Source organism: Anguilla anguilla, chromosome 3, assembly GCF_013347855.1.
Source record: "Anguilla anguilla isolate fAngAng1 chromosome 3, fAngAng1.pri, whole genome shotgun sequence".
NCBI classification, from domain to species: Eukaryota; Metazoa; Chordata; class Actinopteri; order Anguilliformes; family Anguillidae; genus Anguilla; species Anguilla anguilla.
In genome coordinates this window covers 29,347,069-29,363,435 of record NC_049203.1, presented here as the reverse complement: position 1 = coordinate 29,363,435, position 16,367 = coordinate 29,347,069, and the positions used below count along the sequence as shown (strand labels likewise).

The 16,367-nt window shown below is 40.8% G+C and overlaps 1 protein-coding gene across 3 annotated transcripts in view; it reads left to right on the top strand.

The window, feature by feature from the left end:
- Nucleotides 1–14,342, top strand: part of tubgcp3 (tubulin, gamma complex associated protein 3) — a 191,645-nt gene extending 177,303 nt beyond the window's left edge. For 2 of the 3 annotated variants that reach the window (XM_035411093.1, XM_035411092.1), the window contains exons 20-22: nt 11,232–11,372; nt 11,854–11,970; nt 12,966–14,342. In XM_035411093.1, the coding sequence (XP_035266984.1) occupies nt 11,232–11,372; nt 11,854–11,970; nt 12,966–13,127 (420 nt within the window). In that variant the 3' untranslated portion in view covers nt 13,128–14,342. The remainder of the gene's footprint in view (nt 1–11,231; nt 11,373–11,853; nt 11,971–12,965) is intronic. The other variant, XR_004764538.1, reaches the window with a different exon arrangement.
- Nucleotides 14,343–16,367: the final 2,025 nt, after the last annotated feature.

Here is a 16,367-nt window from a genome sequence, read left to right as displayed (position 1 = left end):
CCCTGTAGGAGAAAGCCCTACCACCTTTTAGGTTCTTGGAAATTCTTGGGACTACCAAGTAGCCTGCGTCTTGAGATCGGAGTGACCTTGTGGGCTAAGGTAGGAGCAGGTTCGATATGTACACAGGTGCATGTCCATGCAGAGCTTTAAAAGTCAGGAGCAAAACCTTGAAGTCTATCCTATGCTTAATGGGTAGCCAGTGAAGTGACGCTAGTACTGGTGTAATGTGCTCATACTTCTTAGTTGTGGTCAAGATACGAGCAGCTGCATTCTGCACAAGCTGGAGACTCTTTAACGAGTTATTAGGGCAGCCAGAAAGCAGGGCGTTACAGTAGTCTAACCTAGATGTAACAAACGCATGGATCAATTTTTCAGCATCCCCGACTGACAGGAAATGTCTAATTTTAGCTAAGTTGCGCAGCTGAAAGAAGGCAATTCTGGATATGAATGAGTCTGGATAGTTCTGAGTTTTACTCAGTGCAGTTATCCAGCTGACTCTGTGAAGCAGGGCCTAGAATAGCCAAATACCAAACAAGGAAAAATACAAAATAGCTGCACGGGCACTACGGAGTAGTTACTGTATGTTCCCACGCACTGGGAAGGGATGCACTCAGCGTAAAAGTCGTTATAAACATTGCCTAATTAATGTTACCATCTCTATGGAATCATTCATGTTGCTAAAAATGCTATTTTCATGTCTGACCACTTCATCTCTTTGCTTGACATTTTGCTTGTAGCGCTCGAGGGTGCGTCCTCAACAGAGGTGTGGGTGGGGTTGAGGATGAAAAAGGTGTGAGTGGGGTTTTCAAACCTGGGTCTACAAGGGCCAAACATTTTCACATAGTATACCTTTAACCTGTTGAATCCGAGGGATGCAAATTGTATCAAAAAGCACTCCCTTTAATCTCTGTCGAGTAACTCTTATTTCTGAAGGTAGGATCATTTTCTTTTCTTTTTTGTTATGCAGGGGAGACGTGCCACACTCAAATATGTTGAATCTACCGACATTAAAGCCAGGGCTGCATTTGAAAACTACGCCTACCTTTTGATATGTTTACATGGTTTCTTCACCATGAGCAGTAGCTGCTGAAAACAAGCTAACAACGAAAAAGTCATGAAAAACCTGGAAAAGTCATTGAAATTTAAAATGCAATTTCCAGGTCCTGGAAAAGTTATGGAAAATAATATTTTTTGAAAAGTTTTGTAAAAGTAATGGAAATATAGATAAAGTTGCATCAAATATAATTACTAATTAATCCAATCATAAAAATAGTATGTATAGCGTAGTAATAAAACGTAAATTGGCACGTAACCTTCGCGGTATTTTGGTGGTGTGAGAAGTTAATTCGGTCCGGCTCAGTCTGTTTACAGGCAGGCTTCTACTGATGTAGCAGTTAGTAAACGTAGGCCCTACTGTGCCGACAATATGCCAGGGAAGTGCAGCTTCAATAATATATCAGGGCTCGAAATTAACTTTTTTACTTGGTAGCACTGGTGCTCCCAATTTCAAAAAGTTAGGAGCACTCACCAAAATGTAAGGAGCACCAACAATATGCAATAGATTTTTTATTGATAAAAAACGACAATATAATAGAACGGTTTACAACAGTTAAACTGTCACGCCTAAAATGTGTCGACTCTTCGAGGAATTGCGTGTTATGCATTCATTGTTATGCATTTCTTGTTACATTAATCCCGCTAATTAAATCAACCGCCAGTAAACTGCATCGGAGAAATTAGCTGTTTCAACCGGGTCGCTACACCAAACATTACATTAACGTTTAAAAAAAATGCCGTAATCGTTCGCTTCAACTTTTCAGCTTTCGATAACGCTAATAAATTGAACATAAACTTTTGTCTTCAGGTAACATTAGTCAACGCGTTAGCTCTCTGTGTCGCGTGACAGTGGAGTGCAGTGAAAGGAAGTGATTGAAGGCTAATAATATTAACCAATTTAAAATCAGCATTAAAGGTAAGAATGTCAAGCTCACGATTGGTTAGAAGGGTCACCGTCAGCTTACAAGGCACATATACTGAGTGTACTAGCTAGCGAATGTACAGCGAAAGAGACGTTCGACTGGATAAAGGAAAAAAAAAAAAAAAAAAAAAGGTTGCACCAGGCCAATTATTTGCACTCGCACAAATGCTCCCAATTATATTTCGAGGTCGAACAGATTAAATTTCGGGAGCATATGCGACCAAAATGGTCGCAATTTCGAGCCCTGTTTGAGACATTGACAAAAATGTTAAACTATTCGAATTAAAATATGAGAGAATGTATCTAAGTGTTTCAGTCTGGTGTTTATTTGATTTAGAGAGGCACCATATGTTTCAGATGCAGACCTAATTTTACTTAGTGTTACAATAAATAATTTTAAATCGTCCCGCTGAGATAAAGTCATTTGTTTTGGTCATGGAAATTCAGTTCAAGGTTGTGGAGAAGTCATGGAAAAGTCATTGAAAATCATTGGTGAAAAAGTGTATGAACCCTGATTATAATTAGCAAAGGCAGTATTTCATTCTATTAGTTCTGGAGGTGACAGTGCACTTTCTGGGGATGTGGATTTTTATTTCCATGCAATGTTTCAATTCAATGGACCCAGTCAAGGACAACATAAATCCAACACGAATACTATTTAAGATACTAATAAGTTATGTGTATTTAATGCTTGTGTAATAAAATACGAACATTACTAGCTACTTATACTCTACTGCTATTTACTATTAGAGCTATTGAACCATTGTTTGACATGCAATACAAAACCTGCAGTTCTCACATTGTTTTTGGTACATTGAGTTTACGTGTAACTTTCACTTTTGAAGCAGACTGACAACTGCTTCAATAGCCTGTAAACTAATCATTCAGTTTATGGCAAGAAAAATAAGGATAAGTACTATTTTATCTTTGCCTGCAGTCTTTCAGGGTGATGCACTTGTGGATGGGTGGCTGCTACATGACAATGGCTAACCATTTAAAACATGCCTTCTGATGCCGTATCATGCCCACAACGGAAAGGCAACGTGTCCTTAATCGTGTATTTAATAGGGCCTGACCAGTCAGAGTAAAAGTTTGGAATGCTAAAAATGCATTTTAGATGTTTAGACCGGTCAGGTCTAAATTATAATATAGCCCTTAGATAGTCAGCGCATTCTTTGTGTCGTGTTATGTTGTACACAATATTGCCATGCGTCACAGATGTTATGTTGATCTCAGAGACATTAGAGAGCTTTAGACTGAGAGAGGCCGAACTGCACGAGCCGTTTGAAGGCGAAAAGGCAGTGAGCGCACGGTAGCAAAGGAGTGCGGCTAGCTCCCTGAGCGAGTATGCTCAACGTACATCTGCTTATTAGACAGTTGCACATTGCAAATTTAGCCTTAATTTTTGCTGTGTCTGATGTTGGTTTATTATAATTTCAATATTTGATAAATAAACACAACATATGCTATGTATGTAAATTAAAGAGGAACCTGTATAAATATTTCTCAACTTAAATAAATACAACATTAACCGGTATTGAAATTTCCCCCACGTGTTTCAGCTGTATGTAAAACTAAACGCATTTGAATATTATTCTAATAATAAAGTAGGCTAGGTCGATGCTGTAAACTGAACATCATATGGCAGTGGGTTTCCAGAACTTCTTCATCTAACAAATGTTAAATGTATTATGGTGTTTCACCAAAAAATTTCAGCTGTTTACAATTTTGTACCTTCACTATTTGACAAATTCTTAGCATAAAATTCAGGGGCATTTTTACAGCGCGTGTAATTTCATTACCACTCGGTAAGGTCTTGTCTGAAAGGACTATTGTGACAAATACTATCATTTCCACTCGATCTGATATATGTGTTTACGGTGGTGTCCTTAAGTCTAGAATAAGATTAGTTTAAATATGATTAATGACCCATGAAATGGTGTGGTTAGCTTTAACTTCAAGTAATTATCCTTTCCTTGAAAACAAAATGCTATGCTTGAGATGTGCGTCGGTTCCATTAAGACAGTGTGATTACCTCACGGACGAGGGCAGCGAGATTTAATTAGGATGGTGATAAAGATAGTCTGTAATGGCTGCCTCAGTAGAAGAGAAGAGGAGGAAAATGACGACAGATTGGGATGGCCGGTATGCCATCCAGCCAAGTTATGCCTTGGGGAGGCAGCATGCCCCCATACTTACACAGCATCGAGAGTTTGGCACTTTTCAGGGTTCTCCGCAATGACCACTCAGCCCTTAAAAACAATAATTTCCATACATTCTGACCTCATTTCAACAGACAGAATTCACAAACAACTTCACACATCCACACAATAAAGCTGTCCACCTCCTTCTTCTTTTTTCTGCCTGATTACACCATCACAAATGCTCCATGTCCACAAATAGGGTCTCCCCTTTGGACATTTAAGGTACATCAGCCAATAAAAACATCGGGTGCACATGCAAAATGACACATATAGAAGTGCACTAGTTTAAAAGAGAAAAACTTTAACATTCATACGTCTTCTTCACTAGTCCCTCTCCGGATAGCGTGTCTGTCTGCAACACTTTTAGATGAGCGACAGGTTAGGTTCGATCCCCCCCCGGACTCAGGAAAACCTCTCACTCATTACACTGCCTTCCTGGGTAATTAAAAATAAAACATTGAACTATTGCTTTTGCATCTGTATAAGCAGGAAACTAATTTATATTTCTGAAATACAAATAGAAATTCACCCACACTACACAGTTCCACTGAGTTTAACGTTGGCTACCTTGCTAACGACAAAAGAAAAATGCTTGAATCCATATGTGTTTCTTTCAGCTAGAATATGCATGTTTGCATGCATGTATGTGTATGCATGTCTCTCAGCCTACATTTATATGAATTACTATTATCACTAACTCATAACAGAGTACCACAAGAAATCATACCTGATGAAAAACACATTTTCAGCGTACAAAAATGCGGAAGTTACTCTCACAAACAAAGCACAGTCTATAAGTTATTCATTCAAATCTAGGCCTGCCTTTAAAACATTGATAAAAAATTACGCCAAGTTACATGAAATAATATTGCCTGCCTTAGCTCAGACAAATTAAACAAGCTGTATTCCAAAACAATACTACCTGATGTTATCTAAATTCTTTCAAGTAACTTGACCCTGTGTGTACAAGCAATACTGTGCATTAATGGGGCAAACATGTGTGAACTGGTTTGTAAGATTCTATATTTATTTAAGAGGTCTCAATATGTGTAATTTTTTATCTGTATTTATGTATTTACGCTGTCCCCCTTCTGTAGTATGAATGATTGTATGTTTCTTGGTATAAATGTCTGTTAATAAATGTGAATGTTACATGCTGCTAGGGAAATGTTGCCATGGGGATAATGAAGTATTGTGTGTATTTATTTATTTATTTATTGTAACCCAACGATAGGAGGCGCCACCGGGGAGGGGTGATGGGTGCAATAATTTAACACAAACACAAGAACGGATATGGTTATCTCGATCAACATAACCGGGACTTTTATTTTGAAAACAGGAAAACAAGCAACAAAATAATACAAACAAAACGCTAGCTCCAAGTGAGCCTAACTATACGGGTCTTTTGGGCCCTGTCTAAAGTCGGGCAGCTAAGCTGCTTACCGACAAGACAAATTGTAGACAAAAGAGTGGTCAAAAAACAAGCACAGTTCGGTACACGGTTCAGTTCCTCACACAGAAAATGGGTCAAAAGGTAATCGGGCACTCAGACAGAAAACAGATTATTCACAGGTTCCAACACAATATCTGTAACACTCGCACAGTCTTTTCACAAAGAAAACTCCAAACTCCCCCACCTTCACAGCTGTATGGGCTCCTACTTACACTGAGCTTGATTAGGTAGAATGGTTTTCAGGTGGGTTTAACAAGGGGGCGGAGCTGGCAATTGGAAGGGGGTGGAGCCACTGGAATGGAAAATACTGGCCTTCCACTACAGCTCCCTTCATGGCCTTACAGTATGTACAGTATTATTTTACAATCAGTATGTATTTGAAGTTGCAAATATACAAGGACTTTTAAAATGAGCTTAACTTGAGAACAAAGTACACTGAACAAAAATATAAATGCAAGACTTTATCGAGTTCAAAGGTAATAAACGTAAATCAGTCAACTGAAATATATTCATTAAGCACTTAGATATTGATTTCATGTGATTGGGGATACAGATATGCATTTGTTAGTCACAGATTCCCCAAAAAAGAAGATACCATGAAATGATCAGAATACCGATCTGTATCTTGTGTGACCACCATTTGCCTCATGCAACGCAACACATCTCCTTCGCATTGAATTGATCAAATTGTTGATTGTAGCCTGTGGAATATTGTCCTACTCCTCTTCAATAGCTGTACGAAGTTGTTGGATATTGGAGGGAACTGGAACACGCTGTCATATGAGCCGGTCCAGAGCATCCCACACATGCTCAATGTCTGGTGAGTATGCAGGCTATGGAAGAACTGGGACATTTTCAGCCTCGAGGAATTGTGTATCGATCCTTGCAACATGGGGCCATGCATTGTCATGCTGAAACATGAGGTGATGGCAGTGGATGAATGGCACAGTAATGGGTCTCAGGATCTCATCAAGATATCTCTGTGCATTCAAATTGCCACTTGAGTTCTCTGCCCATAGGATATGCCTGCCCATACCAACACCCCACCACCACCATGGGCCACTGTGTTCAAAACCTTGACATCAGCAAACCGCTCACCTACCCGATGCCATACACGCTGCCTGCCATCTGCCCTGTACAGCTGAAACCGTGATTCATCAGTGAAGACCATTCTCCGGTGTGCCAGTGGCCATCGAAGGTGAGCTCTTGCCCACTCACGTCCATTATGACGCCGAACTGCAGAAAAATCAAGACCCCAGTGAGGACGTCGAGCACGCAGATGAGCTTCCCTGAGGCGATTTCTGGCAGTTTGTGCAGAAATTCTACGGTTGTGTCAATCAACTGTTGTGTCATCAGCTGTCCGTGTGGCTGGCCTCAGACGATCCCGCAGGCGAAGATGTCGGATGTGGTGGTCCTGGGCTTGCATGGTTACACGTGGTCTGCGGTTGTGAGGCCTGTTGGACGAACTTCCAAAATCTCTGAAACGACGCTGGAGAAATGAACACCCATTACTCTGGCAACAGCTCTACAGGTCATTCCTGCAGTCAGCATGCCAATTGCATGATCTCTTAACTCTTGAGGCATCTGTGTCATGGTGTTGAACAACAAAAAACTCTCTTTAGGGTGGCCTTTTATTGACCCCATCATAAGGAACACCTGTGTAGTGATCATGGCTTTTAATCAGCATATTGATATGCCACAGTTGTGCAGGAGATTACATTACATTACAGGCATTTTGCATGATCTATTGTCGCTACATCGTAGCTGACAAACATTCCGACAATAACTAAAGCTGGCCCTCCCAAAAAAGATCTGTCACCATAATGCTCACTAGGAGAGAGGGTAAATATACCTATAACCTTAAATATGTGTGTTATATTTTAGATTGACCTGAACCAATTTTAATATATAAATCTAATAATTTATATTGAAGTAGTCAGCACTCCTTGGATCCTTCCTGATCATTAATTAACCCCTTTGGGCACATGCCAAATCTTGCCAATCCTTGCCCATTTAGGGGGTACCCTATTTAAAGCTTTATAACTCCAGATGTGAGCATCACAGACTTGAAAAATGGCTTAAATGTAGCAAGCCAGTGGTACCATTTACAATACTAGATTTGTTTATATTCATAATTTAGGAAGAAATAAAGTGCCACAAAGGCAATTGTTCAGACAAAAAAACTAAAAAGAATTTGCTTTTTTTTTTTTGCTTGCACTGAAATACTGAGAGATCCCATATATGCAGCAGGTTGAACTATACATGTCCTGGATCAAAAACTTCTTGACCACATGTTCATAAAATCTTAGGGTGGATATGTAGAACTACTACAGATGTATGGAGCAAAAACTAAGCTGTGTACCCAGCGTCTCCAAATCTATCCAAAATGTCTAAATTATGCATTGCTGTAAATCACAACATATTCACGTATTTCACTACAAATCAACTGTTTTGACCCAAGAAACTCACTGTTGCATCATTTTCAAGTGAGAATTACAAGCTTTCCGTAAGTACAGTGGTCTAAAATATCTAGGGGTCCAGAAACATATCCATAATCTCTCCAAAAATGAATAAGATGTTTTTTGCCCATTATGAAGCATATAAATGAGCCCCTTATGAAGGTTTAAGATGAAACATCAGATTAAAAAATAATGCAAAAATATTGTCACACAATGCGGTACAGTACCTAAATGTGTAATAATTAACTCTTGTATGTATTTCTATACTCTGTACTCTCGTATGTTTTCTTGTATGGGGATAGGACCACATGAGAACAATTTTCAACCGTCCACCACGTTTTGGCAATGTTCCAACTCTCACGTCATCGCTGTTGAATGCTTCACAAAAACTATTACACTACTAACTGACGCATACATTACAGTGCGAAATATCCACATTATATAATACCACTAACCTATTTAAAGACACTCAATTTCAAAAATAACGTATATAACCAAAATATTTAGAGCAGTAATACTTACATAGCAATGATGAAATCTTATCTATGTTCAGTAGATGGAGACAGAGACAGTAAATCAATGATACTGTTTTATTCGCTTCTGTTTTGCTCCAGAAAATGATGTCAGCTAGGTCTATCAGCAAACATATGGCTCAGCTATGCCCAAAAGTCCTCAATAATAATAGTATTTCCCAAGACATTACTAAAAATCGTTGACCACGTTTCGTTTGGTGCAGCGTCGTTTACTGCTACCACAGAGTGAATGCGTAAGTTAATGCGATGATAAGAAAAAATTTGGTCACGCTGACCTAAAAAACGCTATTCCAAAAGCAAAATTAGACATGTTATACATCGTTAGAAAGCTTATACTCTCACCTACTGAATAAATGAATTGTCAATCAAACCAGACTGTACTAAAAAGGGCGACAACGCCGTAAACAACACGTGTAGTATTACACACAGCTATTTTGGAAGGTACCCAGGCATCACAAATGCGCGTATATTTCACAAACGGATTGTCCAAGACAATATGTGACCACTCAGTCTCAAAAGGGACATCTCTACACGTAAAACCAATGGCAAGGCTGTATATTTATTCAATATTTAGTCCCAGATATTGACTGTAGAATGACATGGTATCATTTTTTAAAACTTTTTCTCATTTATTTATTTATTCAGTGAGCAGCATTTTCACTGCTGTATAGACATATCTTAGGGCTATTGTCGGGTTTATCTTGTTGCTATGACGGAATACGATTTTTTAGTGGTGAAACAATATTTTTCTGAATGACAAGATAGACAATATTGTCCATTATGTCATGGGTGGGGGGTGTAGTTGTAGATGAGACTGCAGGGAGGGGGTGCATGTTAAATGAACGACCAGAATGACAATGGTGGCGCTGCGAAACTCTGTATTCGGCATAGTTGTCGTGTATCGCCTACTAATGAAACTAAAACAACGCGTTTCTGTTTTTAACTCATACTTTGGTTGCAGTAGCACTGCATGTCTGAGTTCAGTAATCTCGACACACCGGCGTGCCAACCACTAGGGGCTTTGCGCTAAGAGGTTAAGATATATAAAAATGACAGCACTGAGAGTAATAAGGCTGGATATTGTAGTATGCTACGGTTAAAAAAAGTACTAAGGGTAGCCAAAAAGCTCTATAAAAGGCAAATTGCAGAAGATGCTAAAAGTAATCCTAAGCGTTTCTTTCAATACTATAGTAGGAAAAGGAAAGTTAAAGAGGAGGTTAAGGGCATTAAAAATAATGACAGAGCACTGCTTTATAAGAATAAGGATATTGCTGATGCCCTAAATGGCTACTTTGTTGAGAGTTTTACCAGAGAAGAGGTTACTAATAGGCCGGAAGGCATATTCAATACTCAGAATGTCTTGACAGATATTGATATAGTGGATATAGAAGTATTAGATAAATTACATAAACTAAAGACAAATAGAGCAGCAGGCCCTGACGGCATATACCCAAGGGTACTAAAGGAGTTAAGTGAGATCATTTTTAAACCACTGGTAAGTATTTTTAGACAGTCTTTAGAAACTGGAGAAATACCAAATAACTGGAAACAGGGTATTGTAATACCAAGTAGGAATTACAGGAGACATTTCAGAGTGGGTTCGGAGCTGGTTACGGGATAGAACACAAAGGGTAGTAGTAGGAGGGATCTTATCTGAGCAGGGTATTGTGGGAAGTGGAGTTCCACAGGGATCCACTGCTCTTCCTCATTTACATAAATGACCTTGACATGGAACATTGAAAGTACACTAGTTAAATTTGCGGATTGATATTATGTGTGAGTAACTTGCCATTTTTGTACTTTGAAAACGTGTTTTCTTCAGATATTATAACATAACTGTAAGAGAATTCACTCACTAGCAAACATGCTAAGCTACTACTGGATGCTAGGTAAACTACTGACAAAATGTGGAAACAAGTTTTTATGACATTTCAGCAGTTATTGGGTTGTTTCCATTGTTTTTTTTCCAGAGAAGTGATCAGCATGCTGAACCTTAATTTGAAATGAAGCACAGCAGGTACAATTAGCAGGATGTAACATTAGCTGATGCTTCTTTTTTTAATAAGAATAGTATTGCTTTGGTATCGGTATCAAAACCCATATTTTGCCATCATGAAAACCTTAATGCAGAATAAGGTGCACTGAGTTGCATGCACAAATTCGCAATCAATCACCCACACTTTCCCTTTCCCTTACACACATACACACACACAGTGCCTTCAGAAAGTATACAGACCCCTTCAGTTTTTCCACATTTTGTTACGTTACAGCCTTGTTATAAAATTGATTCAATTAATTTTTATTCTCATCAATCTACAGACAATACCCTATAATGGCAAAGCGAAAACAGTTTTTTTTTTGCATATTTATTATATATAAAAAACTGAAATGAATGTAATTATTTTAGAATAAGGCTGTAACGTAACAAAATGTGGAAAAAGTGAGAGTCTGAATACTTTCCAAAGGCACTATACATTACAGGATCAAGTCACTATACCTAACCCTGACACACACGCATATATATATCAAGGTGCATGCACAAGAACTGTAATAGTAGTGTAATTTTCATGAAATTGATCATCTCTCTTCCCCTCTCTCCTCCAGTCCTTGTTGAACCAGCTGAGGGCAATCTTTGACCAGATCATAGAGTTCCAGAACGCACAGGACACTCTGTACCGCTCTGGCCTGGAAGAGCTACAGCACAGACTGCAGTTTGAGGAGAAGAAGAGACAACGCCAGGAGGAGGTATCAGGCTTGGACTGCCTCCAGGAGGGAGTGGCGAGGGCTGCAGTGAGGAGGGAGTGAGGGATGGCTCAGGACTAGGGATTTGGGGAAGTGCATTTTTGTGCCTGGAGTTTCAGTATGCTGAAGCATGAGACTACCAAAAGTTTATTTTATAAAATCCATGGCAAAATGGTAGGTTTGGTTCCAGTCCACTAGTCACTCACGGAATGACGCATTTTGGGGTTAGTTCAGTGTTATATGAACAAACACTGGGCATGATCTCTACTAAGTCCTTTATGGGTGAATTTCCTATTGTAAAGAGCTATTAGGTTATTTTAAGGGGCGACTGTGATGAAATGGCATTGTATTAAAGGATGCGTGTGTGTCTGTGGGGGGTTGGCAGTGTTAGTTTGTGTTTGAGTGAATGGAGGGTGACAGTCTGTGTGTGCATGTGTTTTTTGGGGTGAATAGAGTATGATAGTTTCTTTGTGCCTGTTTTTAGGGTGAATGGGGGGTGACGACTGTACAGGAGGCAAAGGAGAGCAGACATGTTCAGGAGTTTCAGGAAACCATACCAAAAATGCGCTCCCAGCTGAGAATACTCACACACTTCTACCAGGTACTTGTCCAACAAGACTGCAACACTCTCCAACTCATTACACTGGCTTCCTTGCTTACTAATGACTTCTTGAAATATTGAAACTATTGATTTTGCAACTGTATGCAACTGTATTTTTGCAGGAAACTTTTATATTTCTGAAATCCAAATAAAATACACTTTAGTTTCACTTTGGCCATTTTGACCAAGTTTAACGTTACCGTTTAACGTATACCTAACCCTGACACACGCATATACATACCAAGTTGCATGCAACTTAAAATGTTCCTTTGTTCATTCACTGTAATTTAATTTTTAAAAATATTTTCATATCGATATCATTTGTGGCAAATATAACAATGCAAATAGAAATTCAGTGCCGTGATGATTTGTCTTACCAATTACTGCATTCAGTTTCTTAGATTGTTTCTCCTTTTGGGTTTTACCTTTGATTCACATGCGTTGTTTCATTTTTTTCCTATAGTCTTCACATGATTATTGTCTCCTGTAATATAGACTGTCTTTGTTTGTTGTCAGTGCACTGTATGCTCAGAGATTAGTTCATTCTCAAAGAACATGTTGGACTGTGTTCGTTTGCAAGCTATCTCTGGTTTTGTGATTAGGCTTTACTGCTGAACAGCCATGATGAAAATGACTCTTCCCGAGCTCCAGATTAATTCTGTGTAGATGAGTAGTGCTGTTACTCGAAGTGTCTGTGGTGTATTTAGTGAACAGAGGGAAGCTTTCCCTCTGTTCACTAAATACACCACATGGTCAGATGCTGTGTGAAGGGTCAGGGGCCACAGAAATAGCAGTATACTAAACTTTTTGGAGTAGCTGTGATCTATGTTGCAAAAAAGTTGCTAAGTTGGAAGCATGCTGAATATCAAATATTGAAAAAAACAAGGTTGACAGATCTCTCTTGCTCTTCTCTCTCACAAACACACACAGGTGTAATAATAAACTGAAGAGAGTAACGATCTCTGTATATCTCTCTCCCTTTCTCCTTCTCTCAGGGAATGGTACAGCAGTTTCTAGTGTTGCTGATGACCAGTTCAGATGAAAGCTTGCAGTTCCTCAGCTTCCGACTGGACTTTAATGAGCACTACAAGGCCAGAGACCCACGTCTGCGTGCCTCCCTTGGAGCCAGCAGGGGGCGACGCAGCTCTAACATGTAACCCTCCTCACTTTTACACATTGATGGTCCATAAGGCTCCCACAGAAACTCAACACATCGCATCCAATACAGAAGGTAAAATAAACAAAAACAAGAAAAAAAACAGCCTTTTCCCATGTCATTGCCAAACAGTACAGACACTCAGTCCCAAAATGTTCCGGAGACGTCAATTGGTTTTCAACAAAAAAATGTTTTTCTTTTTAGAGGGCGAGGTCACAGTGCTTTTCTGTTAAGTGATGTGTGGTCAGTGCTTTATCTCTGATCTGATGTATGATTTTTTATTTTTATTTTACTTAGTTTGTTGAACATTTTACATTCTCACTCAATTTAAAGTTAATGTGTCATGAACATGTGTAAATCCTTAACAATATTTGCGCTTAACAAAGGTTTTTTACCCCAGTATCTTAAATGTTCCTTTGTTCATTCACTGTAATTTCATTTAAAAAAATATTCTCGTATCATTATCATTTGTGGCAAATACAGCAATGCAAACAAAAATTCAGTGATGATTTGTCTTACCAATTCCTGCATTCAGAGTTTCTCCTCTCTGTAACGTTTACAGAGTGCTACAAGGTGCTACATTGAATGAAGAGGACTCATTTCTTTCTCCTTTTGGGTTTTACCTCTGATTCACATGCCTTGTTTTGTTTTTTTGCGAGTGTGTGTGTGTTTTGTTTGTATGTTGTGTATTATTTTTTTCCTATAGTTTTCACATAATTATTGAAGTCTCCTGAAATATAGACTAGATTTGTTTGTTTGTCAGTTGCACTGTATGCTCAGAGATTAGGTAATTCTCAAAGACCATGTTGGACTGTGTTCATTTGCAAGCTATATGAGGTTTGTTATAAAAAGGTTGTGCAAGTCTGTTTGGATCGTATCTCTGATATTGTGATTAGGCTTTACTGCTGAACAGCCATGATAAAAATGACTCTTCCTGAGCTCCAGATTAATCCTGTGTAGATGAGTAGTGCTGTTACTCGGAGTGTTATAACCTTATGTTTTGCCACAGTCCTCAATGATGGCAAAAAGATCGACATGTTTAAAATTTCCTTCCTCTAGAAGAAAGCAAGTTAAGAAAGAAAGTTGTCAACCTGCCCTTGCATCTTTAGAACTGCCCTTGATATCATCCTTGATTTGTATAGCAGATGTTTATAACTTGCATTAAAAGCCATCTTGCCATTTCCTCTTTAATAAACAATCTTTTTTGTAAAGGAAAGACTGGTGGGCTGTTATTTTTACCTGGTAATGTGCAATTTCTTTAAACATTGTCTTCATTGGGGTGCAAGGTGGTGGGGCTGGGGGGAGGGGGGTGCGAGGAGGCAGGGCAAGGAGGGGGAGGGGGGTGCGGAGGGTGGGGCTGGGCAAGGAGGATGCGGGCGGGAGGGTGGGGCGGGGCAAGAGGGTGCCGGGGGAGGGGGGTGCAAGAGGGTGGGGCGGGGCAAGGAGGGTGCAGGGGGAGGGGGGTGCAAGAGGGTGGGGCGGGTCAGGAGGGGACAAGGGGGGAGGGGGTGCGAGGGTGGGGCAAGGAGGGTAGGAGGGGGTGGGGCTAGAGGGAGGGAGGCAGGGGGAGGAGGGGACGGGGCAAGGAGGGTACAAGGGGGTGGGGCTGGAGGGGAGGGGGGTGCGGAGGGTGGGGCTGGGAAAGGAGGGTGCGGGGGGAGGGTGGGGGGTACAAGAGGGTGGGGCGGGGCAAGCGGGGTGCGAGAGGGTGGGGTGGGGCAGGAGGGGACAAGGGGGTAGGGGGTGCGAGGGTGGGGCAAGGAGGGTAGGAGGGGGTGGGGCTAGAGGGAGGCAAGGAGGGTAGGAGGGGGTGGGGCTAGATGGAGGCAGGGGGAGGAGGGGGCAGGGCAAGGAGGGTACAAGGGGATGGGGCTGGTGTGGAGGGGGGTGCGAGGGGGTGGGGCAAGGAGGGTACAAGGGGGTGGGGCTGGAGTGGAGGGGGGTGCAGGGGGGTGCAAGGGGGTGGGGCAAGGAGGGTACGGGGGGAGGGGGGTGCGAGGAGGCGGGATGAGGGGGAGGGGGGTGCAAGGGGGCGGGATAAGGTGGTGGGCCTGGGGGGAGGGGGAGCAAGGGGGGGAAATGGGGGGAGCGGGACCAAATATCTTCTGAAAGCAGTCAGTAAAAAGCCCCATCAGCATATTTTTGTCATGTCTTAATATCTTTCTGGAAAATCTAGCTGACATGGTGAGAACCAGGCTTCATAGAAACTTCATATCATATCTGGGGATTTTAGAAATCCCAGTTGGCGAGATCCTTAACTGACGTCATCTGTTGGAAAAGTCTATGATCATCCTTGACTATAACTTTTTAGTTAAAACTCACCTCTTTGGAAAGTCAGCACCAAATTTCGCTAACAAATGCTTTTTAAAAAAACATACTATGTGTGGATTAGTGGAGTTCTGTTACGCCCCAATTGATGAGGAAAACAGCTTTTTTTTCCAAATGACCAGGTTAGCTTTTACATAAAAATCATGCAGACCATCCTGGTGTGATCTTACTCCTGTTCAATCCAGAAGATGAGGCTATGTGAATACAGTATGCAATACATTGTAAAGATAACACAGAGCTTGTGTCCAAGTACCATATTTTGCCCACGGATCTCCCCTTTACAGCCATAATTACGCCCTCTCTGCTGGCTTTTTTTTGCTGTGCTGTCCTAACTAGAAGGGGGAGTACAGACACTACAGACACAGGTACAGACACTACTGAAACCACTAGCACACTGCTTTTCAGTGTGGTCGACTCCACTTTTTTTCCAGTTCTCACAACAATGCCAGCTGTGGAGACTGGTATCAGTGGAGTCTCGACTGCTGGATGTCTCAAGCACGACCATGAAAGCCTCAGTGAGGCTACTGAATGGCAGCTTGTACAAAGAAATTAGTTAACCGTCTTTTCTTAAGCACTTGACAGTTGTCAATGGGACAGTGGGACATAGACTAGCAAGAGCCATAAGAGATGTGAATTCCGTGCTGGTAATCCATAGCCCCTTTCACACAGCTAATACCGCATCTGAGCCGCCTCTGTTGCGGTAACAGGTTCCCTTTCCCACAGAATTTGTCATGCGGTATTTGAGCCGTCTTTACCTTCCATACACAATAGAACTCAACCCGTGAATGAATTGTTTACGTTCCGTTACCATAGTAACACACTTGATGTAGGCGCAAAGCTATAACGTTACTTGTTATTTATTTTCGTTGCAATTTCCAGCAAAACAGTCAAACAAACAAACAGGCATGTTACA